The 25,242-nt window shown below is 35.8% G+C and overlaps 3 protein-coding genes across 5 annotated transcripts in view; 1 reads left to right on the top strand and 2 right to left on the bottom strand.

Annotated features, from left to right (window-relative positions):
• LOC134790660 (MPN domain-containing protein CG4751) overlaps positions 1 to 25,242 on the top strand; it is a 211,404-nt gene that overhangs the window by 124,120 nt on the left and 62,042 nt on the right. The gene's annotated exons all lie outside the window — the stretch shown is intronic.
• Positions 1 to 25,242, bottom strand: part of LOC134790689 (LIM/homeobox protein Lhx3) — a 56,914-nt gene that overhangs the window by 17,113 nt on the left and 14,559 nt on the right. The window contains exon 1 of one of the 3 annotated variants that reach the window (XM_063761589.1): positions 1,881 to 2,007. The exons of 1 other annotated variant lie outside the window; for it this stretch is intronic. In XM_063761589.1, coding sequence (XP_063617659.1) covers positions 1,881 to 1,977 — 97 coding nt within the window. In that variant the 5' untranslated portion in view covers positions 1,978 to 2,007. Of the gene's footprint in view, positions 1 to 1,803; positions 2,008 to 25,242 lie in introns of those variants that run through there. One more of the 3 variants, XM_063761590.1, reaches the window with a different exon arrangement.
• LOC134790679 (cysteine desulfurase, mitochondrial) overlaps positions 2,002 to 25,242 on the bottom strand; it is a 64,872-nt gene continuing 41,631 nt past the window's right edge. The window contains exon 9 of the mRNA XM_063761577.1: positions 2,002 to 2,011. The gene's annotated coding sequence lies outside the window, so the exon portion shown is untranslated. The remainder of the gene's footprint in view (positions 2,012 to 25,242) is intronic.

The following is a 25,242-nucleotide window of genomic DNA, read 5'->3' as shown; positions in this document are numbered from 1 at the left end:
AGTTTCAACTCCAAATGGTACGAAATGGTACTCTTTCTAGGTAGTTTTAGTTTAGTTTGTTTAATAGTTTAATTTATTTTTGTTAGCTCTAATTTGTTTTTAGGTGTAATTTTATGCAAATAAATACTTTATTTATACTGGAATTAATACTTAGGTAAAAGAGATTTTTAGAGTTTGAATAAGTACATTTCTGCATCTCCGTATAATATTTGTATGAATAGGCTTTAGGCACGTTAACATTTGGTCGATTGCACCAATTATTTAAACATTCGCAAAATTTTATTTTATGGGAAATCCCATAGTTCACTGCTGACGTTGACCCTGACTAAAAATGATTCATAGGACCTAGCAATGCACGCACGAGAGCTTTCCAAAGTTGCGAAACTTTCCACATGAGAATTTCTCGGTAACTTCTGAGAATGTTCTCGAGAACGAGAATTTATTTATTTATCGTAGTTTATACCATGAATATTCACGATAGTTTAGGTGTAGTATCCTTACCCCCAGAAAATTCCGACTTTTGGTCTACCGCTTCCGGTCAGAAACATGTATGACGGCCCGGCCAAACGGTCAGACCTAGGTGGGGGGTGCTCGACCAAATGTCATAGAGGCAGCCTGGCAGTTTTTGACGCGGCCATGTTTTTTTCAATATGGCCGACTTTTTTTTTAAAGTGTCAAGTTTGTTCTAGCTCGCTGAAATTTTGGTCACGGAATATCGGGGTCCCCTAGATACCTATGAAAAATTTTTTTTTTGAAAAATGCTACAATTGCGGGAAAACTGGCCACTTCTATTTTGTATGGCAACTTTTAAACGGTGCGTGATAGGTGGGGGGTGCTCGACCAAATGTCATAGAGGGCCCCGAGACAAAACAAACTGCATTAAAAAAAATCAAAATGGCCGCCTTTTTTTTTAATTTTTTCAAGTTGGTCCAAGCGCGCTGAGATTTGGCATGGCGGGAGATAGAGGCCTCTAGATTCATATGACAAAAAAATTTTTTTGGAAAAAATTTAAGTTTGCGGAACAATAAATTTCCATGTTGCAGAATGTTCTGAGAACATTCTCGAGAACGTTTCCGCTTTTTGAGAATGTTCTGCAATTTGTACATTGCTAATAGGATCCTATTTTGAACTTGCCTTTAGAACAAACAGGTGAATGGTATGTTTAGTCAATTTTGTTTATTTGTTGTTGTGTACATAACGTATGACTGAAATAGCCGGACTGCATTTCACCTGCATCTTTTATGGGAACCTCACGCAGACTGCAGTCGGCGACAGTTTCCATATAAATTGCAGTTGGACTGCAGCTAATGACCAAAATTACTAATATTTCCTGTTATGAATAACTTAACTAAGATAGTGTGGTTGTATTATAACCTGGCGGCCTAGCCAAGGTGACGATCGCTTGCGCTTCGCCATCGCATCGCTTTGTCTCTCTATCACTCTTCCATATTAGTGTGACAGTGACAGTTGCGTTAGCGATTGGCATGTTGTCTAAGGGGCGCTCCTATAGACCTAACTACTCCATATTTATCTTCCAAAAGAGAAGTGTCTTGAGTAGGTTTACTCTCCTTTATTCCCAGTATTATTTCATTTCTTACTCATTTACCCTAAAACGGGGTTTTTGCACTAGGTCTTTAGGGTTTACGAATTCTATAGCTGCTGTCAACAAATCATCCTTTCCGCAGATGCTAAGTACTGGCAAGTAAAGGTCTCTTTGCCTTTAATAGTTGCCACAAAAACCTAGCGTTACTCCAATTTGCCACTATTTTAATTACCTACACACACCCATCACTCTAACCTTACCTACTATGTATTGGAACTAAAAATGCTACACCACACTATGAACTGAATGTAAACAAAACACGCGCGTCACTACGTACACAGGAACACTTCAGGAAGGTGCTCCAGCTGGATCGGTGGCACGCGCATGTCCTCTATCTCGGCCTCCTCCGCGGGGTACATCATGGTACCCAGCATGGCACACCCGTCCCGTCTCGATGCGACCGGTACACTGAGGGTTCACAACCCCAACCCTCTTATCGCTACCTCTACGCTATTGGCCGCTGCCTTTTCGGCGATAACAGCCACCACGCCCATCGACCAATCCAGGCGCGGGCACACCCTCGATCGATTGCAGAAATTTTCGCACATTTCCATACAAGATATTAAACGCCTGCATTGCTCTAGTGCTTCGCAGACAGGTGTCCGTGGCAATGCTCTTGTATTTTTTTAAGGGTAGGTAGGTAATTAAGTATCTCACGAAACTCTACCTACCTACATATTATCTAACAAAAAAAAATATTTGATGTTATAAAGTAGGTAACACATGATATTTGTCTCTTTTGCCTATGATTTTAGTCTTTTAAGCGTTAACGTTAACGCTTTCTAATAACAGTAAAGAACGTGTAAAATGTATAGAAGAAAACGCTTAGGTAGTTCACGTGATATTAATAATTTTCTAAAACTAGACTCTAAAAATCTGCAGGAAAACTCAATGCTAATCAAACGAACGTGAAAAACCGCAGCTGTAAGTAGTTAAGTTTTATTAAAAAGTTTAAAAACCTATAATGATATCAATACCTACTTAGATACGGGGTCTTGTTTATTTAAGTAGATAACTACATTCTTTTAAGATCTGTTTGGAATGGGCTAAAATAATAATCTGAGTCTTCTACAAAAGACGCAGACGTAGATATACATTTTCATGTAAATTATCTACTTACGTCTTTTTATATGTACGTACCTACTACACAACCTACATTATTTTTGATGTAGATGTCAACAATATTGACTAGTTTCCTTCACTAATAGTAATTTTAACCACGTCGTTTTTTAAGTTAGTAATGAATAATTCATATAAGTAAACTACCTAAGTATGATTTTAGAGAAGTTACACATTAATGTTATACTTTTTACAGGACGTTTTGACAGATTTTTTTTTTCAACTTTTTGTTCTGTTTTATGTTTTATCTAAATAACTAACAGAAAACGATTATTAATTTATATTTTTCTTTTGATTGTCTCCTCAACCCCTACGCTTATCGCAATACTCGATTGTATCAGTATTTAAAACACCTGAAACCAGAAAAAACTCATGTTTATTATTTTTCAATAAAGAATTAAAACAATTAAAAAAAAAATACAGTTGCGTGGCTGTGTAAATATATATAGGTACATTTAACAACCCAATATACAAGATATGGTTTCCAAGTCGTGGCTTTGTATAGGTACTACTTACATATAACTACACATACCTAAGTATGTTTGACTAATCAAAAACAAATTATTTATTTATTAACATAGCAAACAAATTGTAATACATGTCTGCTTTTCTGCGGTAGTTAAGGATACGGAACCTACGAAAGTTTATTGTATCAAATAATAATAAATTTATAGGAGAAAAGTCAGCAAAAAGGTATTGTTTCCAGAGCTAAATTGTTTTTTTTTTAATTAGGTGTGTTTACTACAAAACTATGTAAGTACACAATGAATTCAATTCACTAAACATAATATATTAAGTATAGATACCCACAAACAAACGTAAAAAATGTAATTAATATTAAATTAATTATCATTAAAAAATGTAAATGTGGGTATGTTTATAAATATACTATTATATATAATGTCAAAATTTAACATTATACTCATTATATGTATAGGTACCTAACAATGCTACATTGCTAGATACTACATGCCGCAACTACGTTTAAGTATACGGAACAACAACAGTTGAATAGTCACTCAAAGTTTATAGGCAGTGTAACAGCGGCCGGCAACAACAGAAAGAGAAAAATAGTAGTTAGTAGTTAGTTGCAAACCAAAGTAAAAATTAAAATCAATTTTTCCAAAGCGACTTGAGTATTAGGTTCACATTCTCATGTTTCAGTTTTATTACTCTTAGAAGTTGTGTAATATTATTATATATGTGTCTTAATTGTAGTAACAAACATTTTGCTAAATATTTAATCTAACAGAATGGGAATAAATAAAATAAGTACTTATATATTTTGCATCACCTAAAATGTTTGTTACATTTTAGCTGTGCAAAATATAGCTAAAAATGTATTTACATAAACAAACTACATTTTTACACAAAGAACGCGGACCTACGAAGCGCAGACGTTCTTGAAGTTTTTACTACCTACCTACTAAGGTACATATGTACTTGGGTATCGAAATATTTAAAATAATAATGTTATTTATTATTATTTTAAACAGTTTACCTATCCTAACAAAAATAATCACTAAATCATAACAACCGTCACTTACAAAACTTGAATGATAGTTTATAATGAGTTTTTGTAAAATTACTATAGATAGGTAGGTGCTAATTCGATATCGTCATAATATTTAATTATTTAGTCAAGTATTCTGTATACAATAATTGCGTATAATATGATATTTATTTTCGGTGTGGTTTTCACTTTTATGATTAGAACAAACACAATAAAATACGTTAAAACTTTGAAAAAATATTTCAAAAAACAAACTAACAAGGTCCGGCGTCGAGCTCCATTAAAAAAACACAGGCACTATAAATCTGTTAGGCTGGTCTAGGCCCGGGTCAACCGTGACCGAGGCTTAGTATTGCAAGAACAATAAATTATACAAGTGAGCGCAAGGGCATCCGTGCGTTTGCGACTTTATGTGCCCATAAATCACGCTACTAGCGTTACTTCTTCCGCCCTACGGCTGAACTTGTCCGACGACGTAGTGCTACAAACTTCTGATTACTTGTGTACCACGCGAAACATTGCATGATAATTTATTTCGCTTGCTATCGCTTCTTATCTATACTATCTTATAATAACTAGTTAGTTTGTTTGCAAGTTTTGTTTCATTGATGACTTTATTATCAAAAAATCAGCCTATTCTGTCAGAATAGGCCAAATGGGGGCAATTTCATATTATTTCCGAAAACATTTGTTTTGAAAGAGCTATCCAACGATACCCCACACCATTAGGTTAAAGCGAAAAAAAACTATTTGTATGTGTGGAAGGTACCCTAAAACCATGTTTTTTTTTGTTTTGGACAAATGGCGAAACTATAAGGGTCACTAGTTGACTACGGAACCCTAAAAAATGTAAAACCATAGACAGGACATTAATGAACGTAATTATTATTTGATGAATCCATTTAATAAATTATATCTAACTATATTTTGGAGTAATCAATTAAATTATTAAATGTTATCGATTTTAGGTGATAATGATAATGTACACTTATTTATTTAGATTTTATGGGATAAAAGAAATTGCCGCTTTGGTTGATGAACATTAAAGAAGAAAGAATAATTTAATTATAAGTACTTACACTCCTTGGAATGGGTACCTAACAGTAACTAAGTATTATGCTAAATATCAAATTGTATGCAGTCACATGTCCTAAAAATGAACTTTTAAAATATTCTTATTCAAACATGAGAATAGCAACGTAGTCACACAATATTTTCATAAATTGCAGGGAGTGGTCGCGTGCACGCTCCCTAGGGCATCGGCGCGTGCGCGCTAATTGAGGGTTTGCCGGTCTATCCATAAGACAGGCTAACAGTACTCTATGAGTGTGTACTCAAAGTTTAAAATCGTATGAACTGTTGCCTTGGGCAGAATAGCAGGACGGTACCGCCGCACCGTCGGAGCTTCGTGTAAATGCGGTGATCGGATGCGACAGCAGTGCTTTTGGTCGGAAACAATTGGGAAGCACTACCAGTTAAGCCGAGTTGATACGGTAGAGCTTAATCTCGGGAGCGCAGACTCTACACTATGGTATACCTACAATATATGTACAATTGTATTCGTATAAAAATATCAGGTCAATTCGAAAGTACACTGACATCAAATTAATATCTAAATTATGTCATTAACATGTCTAAACAAGCGTTTTAACAAGTTTTCTTCAATGTTTTCGCTACAACTAGTCTTCTATCTACACATCACATAGTGTCTTGGTGAAGGATCATTCTCAGTAGATCCATTGACTAGATCCATCATGTATCTACTGAGATATTTTTTACCTACCTACGCTTTTTTCCCCAAAGTGTAATGTTTTCACGAATATCACACTAAATCAATAGGTAGGTAGGTTAGGTTCGTTAGGTAGCTTCAGATGCCCGAAGGGCAAACCGCCCAGAAATAGGAGCCCCGCGAAGCGGGGCTCCGTCTAGTTAAGTTGAGAACTCAACATTTTGAGAATTTTCTGGTTAACGGATTTAGCGAGAAAAGTACTATTCAGTAGATCCACATTGTTCAAAATTGGATCAATTGAGAAAAAAATATCTCAGTAGATACATGATGGATCTGGTCAATGGATCTACTGAGAATGATCCTTGGTGAAAACTAAAACGCTATGCTATGCTTCATGTACTTAATATGAATATGGCTTTGTTCCTTCGAATAATCTTGTAATTAGTTATATAGGTAGAACGTACAAATTAATTGCATAGTACAGCTTTATTTTAAAATAAATAATCGTTAGCAGTTTATTTCCATATCAGTGTGGAGAGCATTTTTGATTTGAAAATGTAAAATTTAAGGCACAAATTGAATAAGACTTAAAATGTTTATTTATCATTGCACTGGCTTGAACCAGTTAGTTATGGCTATAATTGTACAAGATACGGCCGAATACGGCGTTTGGTATTACTAAGTATAATAAGATTAAGACCCACCTCGGCTCAGAAAGCACGCTTCCTATCCGGATCTATGCGAAAACACCCATTGTTATCAACAGTAAAAACCCACTATCTCCCTAATTAAAGCCTTATCTTATAGTACATCGCTTCAATCGGATATTTTTGGACATTACTCACCGTAAATACAAAAATTATCTCTATTATGAATAAACAATTGCACATTTGGCATGTGCTTGATATATCCACAGTAGTCTGGGTTTCGGATTCAAGCTTTTCCATTATGTTGACTAATAGTGTGTTTGATAACAACGATTATATATATCCTTTCCCCATTCCGATACACGTAGTGATAACAGAAATATTATTATTTATTATCTGATTGGTGGCGTTTCACATCTTTTTTACCGTTGACGTCATGCCGAAGGCAGCGCACCGATTGCGCAAGGTTTTTAAGAAATTCTTTTCTTATCTATTTACTGTAGTTTTGGAAGTATTTTTACTTATATTATTATTTCCCAATTTTTTTAGCATAACTTGTTAAAAGCCCAAAGTGCTGTTTTGGGACTTTGGATGAATTAAGTAAAGAGTAGGTACTTAACTGTATAACATGATGTATTTCATTGTTCATAAGAACCCTAAGTCTTATTTTTATTTGTTAGGTACCACCAATTTTTTACAGCTGTATCTGAGTAAAATTTCCCCAACGTACCACGCATGTCGTAGTAGGTAACTTAACTAGTTGCTGGGAATTTGCAATTTAAGTAATGCTTGGCAACCGTTGGTTGAGGGCAGCGAATGACCGTTCGCTGTGGAGATCCTTGGGGGAGGCCTTCGTCCAGCAGTGGACGTCTTTCAGCTGAGATGATGATGATGAAGTAAAGCTTGAAAGCAATAACCGCAAATATGTAAACTAAAAATTAATTCATCCTAGAATAATTATGCACAGTCAGAATTTTCAGTACCTACTCGTACTGTAAGCTCTGCGCTTAAAAACAAACTCGAGTCAAGTCGTTTGTTGAGTATTATTTATGCTTAAAAGGACTTGACTCCAGCTTCCGAATAAAGATTTCGTAGGTTCATAGGTTTTATCAAAATTAACAATAAAGGTGACAGTCCATTTCCAGCGACAGCAGCACTACCATTCATTTTACTTGGAAATTCACAATAACCGACGCGTTCGTACTAGTAGTGCAGCTGCGGTCAGAAATGGAATATTACCCTAAAGAAACTAGGCATTATGGTATGATTTGTGTACCTAACTCGTGAACCTAATGACGATAATAAGGTACCCTGACTAGAGAGTCTGCTCTCTCTAGACCATCTGCCTGTAAGTAAGTATTATACAGATCAATAGGAGAACGAAATTTGTCTCACGCTAATTTCTGTGCCCTGTGCGACAAACACAATATTGTCGACAAATACACAGTGACGCGTGCACGGGCGTGTATCCAGTTACTGGGAAACTACGCTTATCGCCGCAATCGCTAACTTATTAAACTCGCCCTCGATCAGACATCAACCGATTAGTCTTATCATACTTACGATTTTCGCTAAATATCTTAACTTAATTTATTGATTATATTTAAGTCAGGTGTAATGCTATTAAAACAAAAAACGTGTACCTATTTCTATTTTTTTCCGTACATGTTCTATATGCTTACAATACAATAGTTATTGGTTTACAAGGGGGCAAAGTTGTTGTTTAACCCCTCGTGCTAATATTAATATCCGAGCAAGCGAAAGATTTCTAAATTGGTTCGAAAAATGGAATCTTGAGCGTTGCGAGGGTTTCAAAGCACGGGGGTTAAACAAAATTTGTCCTCGAGTGAAACAGAAAATTTTTCACCACACCAACCCGAAGCAAATATTTAATGTAAAATATCAAACAAAATCAAACCAAATCAAATCCAAATGAACGTTTTTAAATATTTATCATCCGAAATCATCATTTAAAGTCAATTCTACCAGCAAACAAGAAAACAACTCAAAATTTGCATTTGATTACTTTGCCTCACCTGTGAATAAAATGCACCTTTGCTATTATTTTTTGAAGTGCAAAGTAAGCCTTTCCGAGCTGGTGTGGTGAAAAAATATTTATTATTCAGAATTATTACTTAAAAATCAATTTTATCAGCTAACATGAGCAAACAACTCAAAATTTGCACATGTGGATAAAATGCAACCTTCTTATCAGTTTTTAAAGTACAAAGAGAGCTTTTTACAAGCTGGTGTGGTAAAAATACATTTTCAAGATACACGGTATTCCTATTTAGCTTAAATAGTAGGTATATGATTTTCAAACCGAAATTTAGATTATGAATAATGAACTAAGGTACTTACTGTATGTATAATATTTTGCCTATAGTATTTAAACAGGCGTTGTTATTGTAACTTCGCAGTAACATTTCCTACGGAAGGTAGGTCTGAACACAAATCTGATCATAAATCATAGATAACAAAGTAACGTGATCTGATAACACTAAATATCGATAGAATCCTCAGCAGTGAGGAGTACGAAGCAAAGAGGAGGACGTATAGTTAATAATTTCCACGAAATTTAAATAGCTAATAATTTGTAAAGCCAAACCAAGAATAGTCTGCAGCGGATTTGATAGCCCACGCAGGGCAAGTGTTATTTTAAACGTCAAACTTCTATGAAATTATGACGTATAAATGACACTTGCACTGCGTGGGCTATCAATTCCGCTGCAGACTTTTTTGGTCCGACTCTAGTAGGTACCTATCCCTCACCTTTCATTAAAATGTTGAAACTTCTATGAAATTATGACGTTTAAATAACATTTGCACAGTCTGGGCTATCGAAATCGCTGCCTACTTAGCTTGGTCTGTGTTTCTAACTCTTTGTTTATCCGTATCTGTTTCTCCCTATACCAAAGTATGTTAATTTAGGATCAGTTCTTGACGATCAATTGTTATTTTGCCTATGACTCGGCTGATGCGATAATGTTAAGTGTAAAAATCAATACTTTGAATGGACAAATCCGTAAAGTAAAATAGGGCATGCGCATAAAATATAACGGCAGAGTAACGTTAGCATAAATAATTGACGCCAAAGTGCCGTTCGCGATCCCGCCCGCTGGAAAACGGCGATATAACTCGATAATGCTTGCGTTATCTGATTAGGCTGAACCGAAAAATTATATCATTCGGTAATAAGATTAAAATGCAATTTAGAGATGTGCCGCAGGCGGCACGCGCCTCGACGACTCCGTGGTACTCGCACTTCGGTAGGGGCTATCTACCCTTTGTATCAAATGACATTGTCGAATTATAGCGACATTTTTGTACCATTAAGTTCAAGGCTAGGTAGTGTGTGATTAAGTCCGTTTGTTTTATTTGCTAACTAGAAATAGATGTAACAATTTAACTTTACCTACTTACAAAACAGTATTGATTAACAAAACTACCTACTGTAATATTCGTTAGTAAAATAAATACATATATTGTATTAATACCTAAATCATATTAGTAAATTGGCATTGAGCATATCGAGCTACCATATACCATATGGTCAATAATAGGGTTCATAGCCGCTAGGACTACATTAGTACCCAGTTTATGTGATTGTTAACATACTGAAAGGCATTAAAACAAGAGTGTGAGAGCTAAAGACCCGTTTCAAAATAGCATCACACGAGTGGTTTAATGCCTTAGTTATGTACAGTTTCATATATTGCTTTATCTACACATATATAAGCCCTATGATGTGTTCACGAACCGCATATTACGACCGCCATTGTGTCGTTGATCACACTGTTTGCAATCGACATTTCATTTCGAATAAATCGTCTTCTCGACTTAAGTATATTACAATTAAGGTATACTTAACCTCGTGAGTCTAAATGTACATTAAAATGTACATATTCGATGCAATCTAATTTGAACCTTTCATGAAACAAATAAAGTAATATTTCTTTTGTTTCATTTCGTTTTAAAACAAACGAAATTCGTTCCAATTTACTTATAGAACAAGGTTCAAATTAAAAATTGGAAAACTTTCTATGGTGGGTCTTACGAGGTTAATCAAATTCATTTGTTTTTCAGAGATGTTCGAAATTTGAGTCATTATAAAAGCATATTCGATGTTATTATTGAGTACTTTAAATGTACCTAATACATATTACATTACAGATAATAATGTTTTAAAATTTATATTATAACAAAAGGGGTTTATGTGTGTTATATTAAGAGAACACATATGAAGTCTACTTAGGTACCTACCTACTCATTTCGTATTTAATACCTACATATCGAGCAACAATAATGCAGCCGCTATAAAAACTCGTAAAATAACATGTTGGTGATACTCGTACTCGCAGTAATATAAAATTATAGTATTTGCATAATTTCCCTCTATAACCAAATAAAAAAGAAACCATAAAATCAAAACTAATAAAACAAACTTAACGTACTGTCGTCGCCCCTTCAGACTGCGAGTCACCCCACTTATTAAAATTAATAAGTGGGCCCTCGTCTGTATTAATGATCGCGCTGTGTAAATAACGATATAATATATTTGGCAAACAACGAAAACCAGACCGTGCCCACTACGTAACCAGACAATTTCGCTTGTGGTGTACCAGCAAACAAATATAAAAATGTATAGGTACCTTTAGATACACTACTACAATACGTTTTATATGGTTACTTTAATTTAATGTAAGGATTAAGGAAGAAATTGCATACGTACAGGTTAGGAAAAAAGCGGCTTGTAAAGGATGACTCACGCTAGACCGGGCCGTGCTCGGGCCGACGCGTATGATATGTCATTTTCTATGACGTCTGATCGGTGATCACGTGTGGTGCTCATAGAAAACGACGCGCCGGAAGCTCCGGCCCGGCCCAGGCCCGGTCTAGCGTGAGTCAACCTTAAAAAAAATTTGGGTTTTTATCAAATAAGTGTAGAGTGCGCTAAGTAAATAAACAACAAATTATTAGCCTAAATATTAGAACCGGAATCGATATCGATCTAGCTAGTGAAATGTAGGTACTTATCACATTTCGCTACGCTATTTAGGTACTAGTTGACTACATGAGACCATTTACTATAGTTGCTTCTTCTACAAAATAACTTAAAATTACATAAGTCCAAAAGAAAAAATAACATTTGATTCTCCTTTCCGAAAACAGTAAACATTTAGAACAAAACAACACTTCCAAAAATCTTGCGCTGAAGCACTTCGACTCTTTGATCTAGTTATATTTGCCCATCAGCAAGCCCTCCATGGGGTAACCACAGCTAGGGCAATTTGTTTGCCAGGCAAATACAAACAATAAACGTGCACCAATATATTTGTTTTTCAATTTATTATAACTCGCTCTCCAGACGATATTTTTGCGGGTAATTTTTAACTCATGATTTTCGATGTTCAAAAAAAACGGTCCAAGTGCGGACTGCGGACCCCTAAACGAAGGCCTCCACTTTACAAATCGGTCCAATATTTTCGGAGCAAGTTGGTTGTGTCAGACAGTCAGACACATGAGTGATTTTAAAGGCTTTCGTTTTTGAGGTATGGAATCCTATGAAGGTAATTTTTGTGAATATGTAATTATTTTGAATTCAAAAATATTCAGACAAATTAATTTATGGCCGTAATGAAACATAGTTAATAAAATTGTACAGACTTTTTTTTAATCTGTGCGGTATTAAGTACATTCCAAGCAGAAATAACCCGATAGTCTGTGATATTTTTAATCTGCCACACTTTTATACCTAACACTTTCATTTATTTGCACTGATTATGTGACAAAGGAAAGGCTTGTATGCACTTTAGCCACTGAGAATCGAGTTAACAATAGCAAATAAACATTGTTATTTTTAACGAACGCATTTTTGTCGGTTAATGAGGTACATTAAGAAGAAAGCGACGTGCTTGAGTTACGTGGCATAAAGGTATGTGCATATGGTTCATTTTAAATTTCTATATTTTTATATACCGGTCGCTAAAAGTGTATTTTTTTAGAGCTCCGCACAAAACTGTTCGCGGAGCTCTTATGGGATCACTTCGGTCTTGCAAATCGGTTATTTTAATAGGTACCGTATTTATCAGATTTTTTTATTGATATGAGTTATTTAATTAGGTAGTATAATAAATAATAAAATAAAATAATAATAATTTATTTCAGACAGTTGACAGTCCATATTTTAAATGAAATAAAATAAAAATTACAATTAAATTAAATTATTTTTTTTAAATTAAAGATTAAAAATTAAAATTTACAAACAACTTACACATAATTAAAATACAATTTTAATTTGAAATTACTATTAACACTCATAAATAACATTAGATTAAATTAAATTTACAATTATTAAGACTAACATGTAGGGAGGACCAGTGCTTTAGCAAGCCACTGTCCCACCTGTTACCCACTATAGCCAGGAGGCTGTGGCGGCTGTCACGCACCCTGCTTAGCATCGCGGCGCAACGCTTGCGGAGCGTGGCGTGGAAACCGTCCACGCTCGCGTCCGCAAACATTCCGGACGCGCTACAGTGCCGCGGCAGCCGCAACAGTAGGGCTACCGCCAATACCGAAAATCGTCAATTGCGGGCATTTTTCTCTGTCACTCTAATTACGCCTTCATTGGAGTAAAAGAGTAAGATCCCCGCAATTTGCGAATTTCGGTTTTCGCGGTAGCCCCTCTTGACCCTGAAAGCGTCATTATACTGGACTCGCAGAGCGTTTAAAGATCGCTGAGTGTATCTTGTCCATAGGCTACAGGGGTACAGCGATGTACAGTACGCTTTAAATAAGGTTATCTTTACTTGGGCTGTACATCGGCTGAACCTGCGCGCTATCATGTTTGCTCTCATCGCTAAAGCTCTTCGTTCCCTCTCGATGTCTGCATCATCGCGCAGATCTTCGGTAACCAAATGCCCAAGGTATTTAAATGAGCTCACTCTATTTAGTTCCTGGCCATCAAGAAGTATAGGAGGGACATACGATGGACTCTTGGTTCCGGCTTTAAAAACCATATATTCGCTTTAAAGCGCATTATACTTTAAGTTATGGTCACGAGCGTACGATTCGCAAATGTTTATTAGTATGTTCAATCCTCCAACCGATGGGCTCAGCAACACCATGTCATCCGCATAACTTATATTATTAAAACAGACTCTGTCAATATGGCATCCGACATGGGTGTTGCTGAGTCCGTCGATTAGGTCGTTAACGTATAAATTAAATAATTTCGGTGAGCTTAGCCCCCCTTGCCTTACACCGCACTGCAATCCGTACTCGTCCGAAAGTAAGTTGCCCCAACGAACGCTGTTCCTCTGGCCACCGTACCAACACCTAAATATGCGTGTTAGCTCCTTGGGAAACTTGGCCTTGTCAAGCTTTTTCCAAAGTAGTTCGTAATTAACAAGGTCAAAAGCTTTGGAAAGATCCAAAAAGCACGCATATATAGGTGTTTAGGTGTATAGGTATAATGTCGATGACAAAAACATCCTGCAATGTTCAATGTTTGTACGATATATGTAGATATATCCTAGCTTCCTAGCTAAATACGATAAAAAGATGAAGATACAAATGTTACACAATTCAGTCTTCTTTTATCTTAGGTACTACTTATTGGTACTGTGGTTTATTTTGTTAGTGCGTATATGTATGTGACCACACTGTATTCAATTGTTTTGAATGATAAATAGTTAAATACCCTAATGATAAGTATCGAAATGAATAACAAGTATCGTTTTCAGTATGAATGAAACGAAGGCAATATCAACAGCATAAAACATGGGACGAAATCAGTAGCTCTTAGGTTCCGCACGGAAGCTAATGATAGAGGATTATAATTAGCTTCCGTTTGATACGAACTGGACGCAACTCCTAAACGTATAATTTCCAAAAAACAGATCTAATAAATGAATTGTCTCGAACAACAGCGAGCACCCGCCCTTAGCCGCGACGCCGCCACTGGATCCAGTAGCTGAAATCGAATCGCGTACGCATGCCTCCCGCGCTATTCTGCGTTTAGTTATGCTGCCTTAAAAGCCTGTACACTGGATAATTATGACACATTTTATCATAATATATGGATTATTTGATTGTTATAGTCATCCTAATAACTACATCAACTACATGCTTATGATTATACCTTAGTGAAAATATTTTTTAAATAAATTATCACAAAAAAGTCTACCAGCCCCACATACCTACTGTTCATTGATTACAATTAGAAAAAAAAACATTTATAATATATAATATATAATAAGTCTTTGACTTGATTAAGAGTTACAGATTATAGACCAGACGCGTCCACTAAAATCAGTTATTATTAGGCACCATGCTCCTGACCTAGACGTACTACGTCCTCGACATGAAGTAGGTAAGTGCCGTGATGATTAAAGTTATCATCATGCCCTTGTACCCCTTGCTGCGCAGGCGTCGCGTGCTGACACTTGCCTATTATTGTAAAGGCACTAAGGTTATTGTTGCAGATATACGTGATAATCTGATGATTCTTACATAGATCTATGTAAGAATCATCTATAATATAAAAGCGAGCACTGTTTAAAAATCCAGGAATTCCAATGACATTATTCTATTTTTACCATGAATAACTGGGAGACCGAGCTGTGCTCGAAAAACATAAAAACTAGATCGATCTTTCGACCTCGAAAACAACATTTTATTCCTTACAGATAAGAGTTAATATGAAGGGAGCTGAAGTAACCTATTGTTCGAGCCACGGGCTCTTCTAACGGACACTACCAAGTGACAACACGATGTTGTATGTTGTTGAAGGATATTGAAAAAGGCTATGCAACCCGAAATTGGCAAAAACTAACAATTATACGTGACGCTTTAAGCCATACTTTACTCTTTGCTTTAGGCTAACAAAAATTAAAAAAAACGCCTTTTTTTAAAGTGGAGGATCTATATAGGTAATATTGATATCTGTGGTTCTATAAGACAACCCTAGTTAAGTCGGCGTAATGATAACATCAAACCGTGATAGCATACTTATGTATGGTAAATTACTATGTAGCTTTAATTACGTGATCAAATGTAAATTGGAATAAAATTTTATTTAATCTTTTTTATTCAATGTTTATTACAATTATGTAGGTAGGTACGTAACTAGTCAGTCAGGACTAAAACAATACCGCAATGACGTTTTATATTTTTTAGCAAAATGATAAAATTAACTTATTGCCTTTCCTATAAAAGCTTTTATGTACACCTTCTTCTTCTTTTCCTTGTCCTTTTCCCATTATTTGGGGTCGGCTCTCCTAGTTATGTTTCCAGGCTTCACGGTCCTGGGTCGTCTGAGGTGTGATTTGGGCTTCTTCCATATCCCTCTTTACTGTTGCCAGCCATGTCAGTCGGGGTCTTCCTTGTCGTGATTGTGTGGGGAACATATCCAGCACCTTACGTGTCCATGGTCCGCTTCCTTGACAGACGAGTTTGTAATGGGGATTTGTCTCGATTTTGACCCCTTCGATTAGGTATACCTTTTTTGATGAATTTGTCCTGTTATTCGCATCTACTTAAGTCGGTAAGTACCTACTATTTTTTCACATCACCTATTCGGAAAAGGGCTTTTTCTTCCCTGCTAGGAGGGATCAAAGTGGCACTTTTCTTCCCTACTAGGAGGGATCAAAGTAACACTTTTCTGTTCTAGCACACTATTTTTACATTTTTTTGCACATTCTTTTTTTAGCTTAAATAATCTAATAAGCATCAGATTGTGTCAACACTAAGATTTTTTTCGTTTCCTCATAGTTGATGTGAAAAGCAGTACCTATGTGTCACACGGTATCAAAATTATTTCGTCTTGGGCGTTAACACCCCAACACCCTAACACCCCGTTAGAATCCCTCATTACGCTCAGGATTCTACTTTAGAATCCCTCACTACGTTCGGGATTATATTGTAGAATCCATCGCTTCATTCAGGATTCAATGTACGCCCTTGACGGAAATATATCATTTTGATCCTTTGTAACACAAACTACTATTCCGTGTCGGAGAAACATAACTTATACAACAGTCATAAACTATATCCAATTATACATGCATATACGTACTAAAGAAAGGGTAGGTAACATATATCTGTTTGGAAACTTTTGTCAAATAACTACATATTTAGTTAACTAACGATATGAGCAAATAAAGTCTTATGAGGCTTGAATCAGGTTACACAAGTACCAGGACGTAATAAAAGGCGAGGATATGAGTAAATCAGGATGGGTCAGCTGGGGAGATGCGGCGCGTGCGCGAAGCCCCACGGCGGGGGCTTCGGATGACGTCAGCGGCATCTGCCCGACAGATGGCGATGGCGCGCCCTTACGCGTACAAGATAATATCGCGTATCGCATGCACGCGAACCTTGACCAATCAAAACGATGAGTTTTAAACCTTTATGAGTCCATAACGCGGTACATAGTATAAATTAGTTGGTTTGGAAGGATATTTGAGTTATTTTAATGATGTCTTCCGACATAGCGGTTGCTTTGGAGAGCGGTGATGTTAACGACTGACTGCCTAATGTCCTTAAATCCACAGAAAACACGGAAGGTCGTGAATTCAAACCTCCTCGGCACTCAATAGTAGCAATGACTCTAGTTTAAAAAAATACAAAAATAAAAACTTTTTACAAAAAAAATGAAACCGACTTCAAAAAGGATGAAATAAAATATTATCCTTTTTTATGTCTATGCGTTACCAACTGATATGTTTGAAGTCGGTGCCAAGCTAAATTTTGAAGCATACCATGACTTTGGTGCGATTCGATAAGGATTTACCTACGTTGTATTGCCTTACACGACAACAATGAACGTACTTTCTGTAGGTACAGTCGACGTTAAAAATATGTTTACACTTTTCGCCTTATTACAAAGGAGTAAGGTGCAAAAGTGTAAATATATCATTGACGTCGACTGGACCTAAGAACACACCTCAGAACACACGATCAAACCTTCTTGGCGCAGTCCGTACCATGTTTGTCGGCACATTAGTGTAAATATAAAATATAAATGCATTTTTTGCCGTCGTATTTTTTAAAGAGCATTTCTTACTAATGCTCGAACAGTCTATAGCAGCGGTCGGCAACCTTTTAGGAGCCAAGGGCCACATAGTAGTTAACGAAGTTATCGTGGGCCGCACTTTGGTATTATTTGTGACTTTAGTAGACATTGTCGTTTGTCAATATTACATACAAAATAACCAGGGAGTCTCGCGGGCCGCAAGCGAGAGGTTCGCGGGCCGCTTGTTGCCGACCGCTTGAAGCCATAAAGCATTTTTTTGACTGGTATTGTTACTACTTGGCCTGGCACCGACTTCAAACATATCAGTTGGTAACGCATAGACATAAAAAAGGATAATATTTTATTTCATCCTTTTTGAAGTCGGTTTCATTTTTTTTGTAAAAAGTTTTTATTTTACTATTTTTAGTTTTAACGCATTGTTAAGAGCGCGACGCATGAATGAAAAACAAGATCATGTTTAACACTAAATTCGTGTACCTATTACTTTAGTAAATATGTAATCAGGAATTTTCTCGAGTCGTCTGGGAAATTATAATTCCTGTCAACTAAATCCATCCGCCCGCCCCGCCACTGACCCAATCCATCAGCCCCCCGATCACTCAACCTCACAGCACATCAACCCCTGATCCAGGAACCCCTCGATCCTGAACCAGCAACCCTTCAACCGCCAGTCCCCGACCCCTTAATCCCTGACCCTTTAACTCCTTATCCTAACCCCCGATCAGTAGCCCTACCAGCTTACCACGAGTTTGACATTGATATATTCGCTAGCATGTGTGTAACTTACTTCCTATGCCTCTCGCTCGTACTAACCTTAGTGTGAGCGAGATGCATAAAAAGTTACATTTAGATGCATAAGACAGCGGATATGTCAATGTCAAACTCGTGGTAAGGCTACAGTTGCAGTACATCAAATTGGTAGTTTTCGGAAGCAAATGCTCGAGTTACTTTAGAAAACCCCGAAATCACTTAACACGTGCCTTTAAAAATTGAGGAGTTCCCTCAATTCCTCATGGATCCCATCATCAGAACAGAACCAAATTAAAATGGGACCAACTCGGAGGTAGCTCCTTTCAAACAAAAAAAGAATTACTCAAATCGGACTACGGATGTCGGAGTAATCGGTGAACGTACATAGAAAAAAAACAAAAAAAAAATAGCCACAACCGAATACAGAACCTCCTCCTTCTATGAAATTGAAGTCGGTTAATGAAAAGAGGATCAAACGTCCAGTCCAGTGTTTTGGACGTCGTTACCGAATTAAGAGTTAAAAATCAACTGTAAATATTATCAAAATTGTAAATGTTGAAATTCATTTGCATTAATACATATGACTCTAGAAAGTTTACCCGCTGATTAATATTATTAATTATTATTGCATAAAACACAGTTTTAAGTACCTTTGTTAAGCAATTCATATACCTTCATAATTAACTAGAGTAGATTCGCAAGATGTCTCTACATATACATAGATCTGCAAGTAGGTAATCAGAATCATTATTCTGATTAATCATGATGATTCATTAATCATGAGGCTTGATTCGTGACACTTAGTCATGTATATGGTCCATGGTGACAACCAATAAAGCCCATAGACGGTATCACTATTTCTTAGTAACTTTTTGTTGCTAACTATGTCAAACTTGACAAAACCGTGAGGTAAAAAACGTATAAATAAAAACTTTTGCAAAAGTAGTCATAATTACTTAATAATGGTCCTTTTTGTCGCTGAAACTGGTTTATGTTCGATCACATTAATATTTTTTTCCTAAATAAGTATTTACAGGTACAGTGGATTTCATTTATTACGACCTTGGTTGTAGCGACCATTCGGCTATAGCGACGTAAAATCCAAGTCCCATGAATTTAAAGCATATTTTAGTACAAGATTCATATGGATATAGCGACTTCGGTTGTAGCACCGAATTCGGGTGTAGCGACGGTTTTTCAACCGACGAAAAAAAAAAGGAGGAGGTTCTCAAGTCGACGCGTATATTTTTTTTTTTTTTTATGTATGACCACGCATAACTTTTTACAGAGATGTTCGATTTTGATAATTATTTTTTTATTGGAAAGGGTATACCCCGAAGTTGGTCCCATATAAATTTGGAAAAAAAAATCCAACCTTAAGGGTAGGAAAATAGGGGATGATTGATTTTTTCACTCACCGATTGTAACGTATGACCACGCATAACCTTTTACAGAGTAGTCGTAATAATAATAAAAAATTGGTAAAAAATCCTACCCTAAGGGTGGGAAAATAGGGGTAATTTATTTATATTACAGAACAAAATAATAGTTAAAGTAGGTTTATTAATATAACAGTTAATAGCTAAAGCAAGGTAGGTAGCTATTTTAAAAGTAATCAAAAATTAAGCATGTAATAATTTGTATAAATTATAGCCACAGAAAATTATAAAATAAAAACTTTTTAACAAAAAAAATAACCGCCGAAAAAAAACTAAAAGGAAATAAAAAAACCGGCACTAACACGAAACGAGTCGACCAACAAAAACAATAGCACACTGAAAAGAAAAAAATAATTATTTTGTCTTCAATAACGCAAGTGAATACCTATAAACTATGTATATACATACTTCTGAAATCAATCACACAAATCTGCGTATTTATATATTTACAATCTGTTATTTTTGGAGTCGGTGCGGGTGCTTCACTAAGGTGCTCAAGTTTGTTTGAGGCTGGCACCGACTCCAAAAATAACAGATTGTAAATATATAAATACGCAGATTTGTGTGATTGATTTCAGAAGTATGTATATACATAGTTTATAGGTATTCACTTGCGTTATTGAAGACAAAATAATTATTTTTTTCTTTTCAGTGTGCTATTGTTTTTGTTGGTCGACTCGTTTCGTGTTAGTGCCGGTTTTTTTATTTCCTTTTAGTTTTTTTTCGGCGGTTATTTTTTTTGTTAAAAAGTTTTTATTTTATAATGAACCATTTGTAACAAGTTCTTAGAAATCCCATGCAGATATTGCGACCGGAGTCGGTCGTCAAAGGACAATAGAGCTTTACTTTCTTATCTTTTGTTTACATCGAGAGATGGTTAGCAAATGTGGTGACCTTTTGTTTATAGGTAGATATTAGGGTATAGCCTGAACACTCGTTCGAAACGTACAAACAGCAACACTCCTCTAACTGTACATCGGTAGACCTTATTACAAAAGGCATAAGGTCCACCGATGTACATTGTACAGTTAACAGTGTGGGCGATGGTACTCACGTTTCGGATTTAAATTTATACATATGTCTTTATCTTTCTACCTTTGCCTATAACGACTTCCGGATATAACGACGAAATTTCGGTGGTCCCTTCATCGTCGTTATATCCGAAATCCACTGTATATTGTAAAGTTCCTACTCTACCTTAAACACGTTCACGGACGCCTAGTGACGTCATGTGTCATAGGCCAAAGGAAACAAAAAACTACGCGAATGCTATAGCATTCATGTCCACGAATGTGTTTAATAAATGCTTATTTCCTTGTTGGTATTTGTTACTTATTTTGTGAATGTGACTGACACAGCAAACAGGTTCAATGCTTACAATATTGAATAACGACAATATTTGTAATGTATGAATGATTATTGTTGAAAACCGAGTTTGAGCCGATTCTGAATGTATGAAACAGCCAATAAAATTTTTGCTGTTTCATACATTTTGGCTGGTCCATTTTCAGGGAAGGTAAATTTATATTTCGCGCTTTCGGGGTTGGTCCCATAGTAAACGTTGCTCAGTATCATCCCAAAACCTCCCTGGCAACCTATGTAATACCTAGTATATCTACGCATTAAATAAATACGTAATTCACCCTTACTGAAGCTCATTAACTATTAACCATGTACCTACGGGTAAACACGTCTATTGTTTTCTATTAAAGTGGTAATTACAGTAAGTGACTTTACGCCATATGCTAGGTCGCCATTAATGGGTTAATGTTACGCAACACGACATCCATTTGTTACGCGGATCACTAGATAATTAACTAATACTCGTAATATTATTTTTTATATTTTCCTTATAGTTTGTATTCTTCCATACATACTGTCAACATTGCTCACGACTCTATTGCCAAGCAAGATAAGAACTATGTTAATGATATACTGTTGTATTGATGCACGACAAAAAATGAATAAGTTAAACGCGAATCGTACTACTTATTACCTACTCCATAATGTCACTAAGATAAACTTAATGCAAAATTATTATTAAAGCTTGCTATATAATGAAAAAACAAAAACATGTAATTTTTTCTTAAAAATAAGTACGAGAAGCTATGCGAGATGCTTTTAGTAGAAACCTACCCTAACTTTATATGTAAGTTTTTTTTTATATTTGTTACGCATTAAGCATACACAGTGAGCATTGAGCATTGTTGTTAAAACTTGTAACAAAATTATAATTGTTTACAATTCATATACCTATTATATTTCGTGCTGATATTATTATTGTATGATTTGTATGTAGTAAGCACCTACGGATGGTCCTAATATCTCGACAAGAATGTAAACTCAGAATGGTAGCCGTTTATTATGGTTCAGACAATGTTAGGTACTTCTCCACAAAAGTTTCAAAACTTCTAACATTTTCTGAACACATAAATAATAATAAGCCAAGTTTGATTGACATATAGCCTAATAAACGCAAATAGAGCTTCGCTTCGCATCCCTAAACACTGTCTTGCTTATATTTGTCTATTTAAGCTTCACGCAAAAACATGTCGAATACTTACAGAAGTTTTTTTTTCATATTTTGACTACTATACTAACTGATACTCTAACAATTTGGCCAACATATTTTTATGAGCGTCTTCAAATAAATTTTAATGTAGCCTACATTTATATTTTTTCGCCCCGGGTTTCTATTGAAAAAGTTAAAGTTTACCAATTTCAGATTTCTGAGTAGGTACATGACATGATGACATAGACATGTTTACATTAATTATATAATGTACACATTAAACTAACCAACCTAAGAATAGTTTTTTCAAGCTCAATATAACAAGTAAACTGATGTTAAGTATATTAATATTAAAGAAATATTAATATCTAGGTTATGTAATTGTTTAGCTTCAATCCACAGTCTATCGATCGGCCATCGGGCTGTCCGCGACATCCATTACTTAATTGACAAAAGCCATGGAGTCACTGCTGGGACTATTGCCTATATTTATAATGTTTATGGAGTAACATGTATTATATTTAATAGTGAAGAGTTTATACTGTTCAGACAATACATATCTTTAGTTACTTTTTTTCATAAGACCTTTGGGAGAGCAAACCCAAGTAAGTAGATAAGTATTAACTCATACATTATATAATAATCTCAAATAATTTACCCACGTGTATAAATTATACGTTTACAAGAAGTTCGCCTCTTATAAGCCAGTTATTGTCACTTAACCTTTCATCCCGATGAAAGTTAGCACAAGTTGCGCGCGGAGGAAAAATGTTATGCTGCGGCTTACACAAAAACAATGAACTTTCACACGAGCTGAGGTTGATTTAGCGCAGTTTATTGTGGAATCACGCCGAGGATTCGGTCTGCGGTGGACTGTAATTGAATTTGGTAAACAATACGTTTCTCGCGAACCTCGGAGGCATTCGCAACACGCACGCTCGCACGCCACGCACCTGTTCGCCGATTTATTTATTAACGTATATATTTTTCCTGGTTATTTGTAAAAGTGTACACATAATGTTATGTTTACTAAAGGCCCTAAAGGGTTTCTTATAATTTAGTTGTTGATAAAAAATCATTGCCCGAATAAAGGTCTATTGAGCGATACTCAGCTAGAGTTAGACTAAGAAAAGCCTGCATCTGCAGCGCTTTTGATAGCCCACGCAGTGCAAGTGTTATTTTAAACGTCAAACTTCTATGAAATGATGGCGTATAAATAACATTTGCACTGCGTGGGCTATCAAAAGCGCTGCAGGCTTTTCTTGGACTAACTCTAGAACTAATAGGTACTCGGACAAGCACTATACCTAATCAAGTTTAAAATAGTTATTTTAGTGGCTACCAAACATGTATAACAAAAACAATAATATTGTTCAACCACCCTTATCAAAACGCAGTCGTGTGCCTTTTTAGCTGCGAGAAAAAACAATAAAGCAATCTCTCACAAGTATCGTTTTCACCAACATGAAGCAGATCAGTGTAAACCCGGCGTGATAATTGAATCGCGAGGGTCCTCTCCTACCCTGAGGTGCTACTTTAAAAGGGCCCTTGTATATTGTAGGGTCGAAGTGCACTTACGACCTTGTTGGTTGCTTGATACCCGCCGGCCATTAGTGATACATTTGATTCGTATGTGACCTCTATAACCCACTATTGTCTCTCGTGTAGGGGAGTACTATCTTTAATCGCTGGAAAGAGCTTATAAATGCGGAGTGTCGGTTTGTATTTGCTTTAATGTACTAACAACTTTTACTGGTGATTCTAATAATAATCTGATTTATATATACAAGTTGCAATAAGAAAAGACACATCCTCAACTCGTCAGATAAGTAAAATGGTGCGTATATTTTAATTCAGGCAACATATTTTCTCTAACTAACATGTACGAGTAGATATGATGGTTCTATTATTTTTTATCTCGAGTAATGCGAGTTATATGAAAATAGCCATAAATACCAAAACAAAAGTGCCATCTCTCAGCGGGTTGACGCAGTTCGTATTTGCTCTCCGCCGGGAGGGGGTCATTACTAAACTCCATTACACTTTTTGTGCCAAGTGTTTTGATGGTAAAACAAGGGTGAAAACGACCCTACAAAACGAATGACAGCTCTCGGTGCCTCCCGTTTTTTACCGCTGTGAGAAAGAATAACATTAGTTTTGGATAAGTACGAAACAATGTGTTGATGTAGTTTATGTTTCTAGAAAAAACGGAGGTGTAAGTAGTGAGAAAAAATACAGATTACACTATAACTATTGCAGAATTATATAATTAAAGGAGATTTAGACACGAATAAAACGATAAATTATTTATTATTAAAAATATGTAATATAATTATTTATTATTAAATGATAAATATATATGGTACTCAAAATAAATGATTATGTTACTTACTTACGTATACTTGTTTCCATGGATCAGATTCTACCAATAACCAATACGCCTTGCGGTAAAGAAACGAAAGCTTAAGTAAAAAGAAAACTTAGGTATATTGTATTCTATTTAGTCTATTTACATGAGTTATGTCGATTTCTTAGATAGAGGTATGTTTATATGATAATTGATATCAGCCATTTAAATAATGTCGGATCGCCGAACTTTAAACGAAACAGAAGTTTCTTAATTTTATTAAAATTACGCCACTAATTACGCTTTGTAAATCAATATTCTTCTATAAGGACTCAATAGAATTTAAAAATATATTCCTTTAAAACAACTCCCTCTCATCTGCCCATGGCCCCGATTACCATTGGGATCCGAATCGCAAACACTCGAGCACATTTACCCGGCGAGAGTTAGCTAATGAAGTGAATTGAAGACCAAATGGGGGTTCAACGACCTGCCAACGATCTCCTTCGCGATTAACCGGAGAGAATAATTTAATGGGCTTTGTG

This window comes from Cydia splendana, chromosome 5, assembly GCF_910591565.1.
Source record: "Cydia splendana chromosome 5, ilCydSple1.2, whole genome shotgun sequence".
Classification (NCBI taxonomy): Eukaryota; Metazoa; Arthropoda; class Insecta; order Lepidoptera; family Tortricidae; genus Cydia; species Cydia splendana.
The sequence above is the reverse complement of the archived record's forward strand: the minus strand, read 5'-3'. Positions and strand labels throughout refer to the sequence as shown.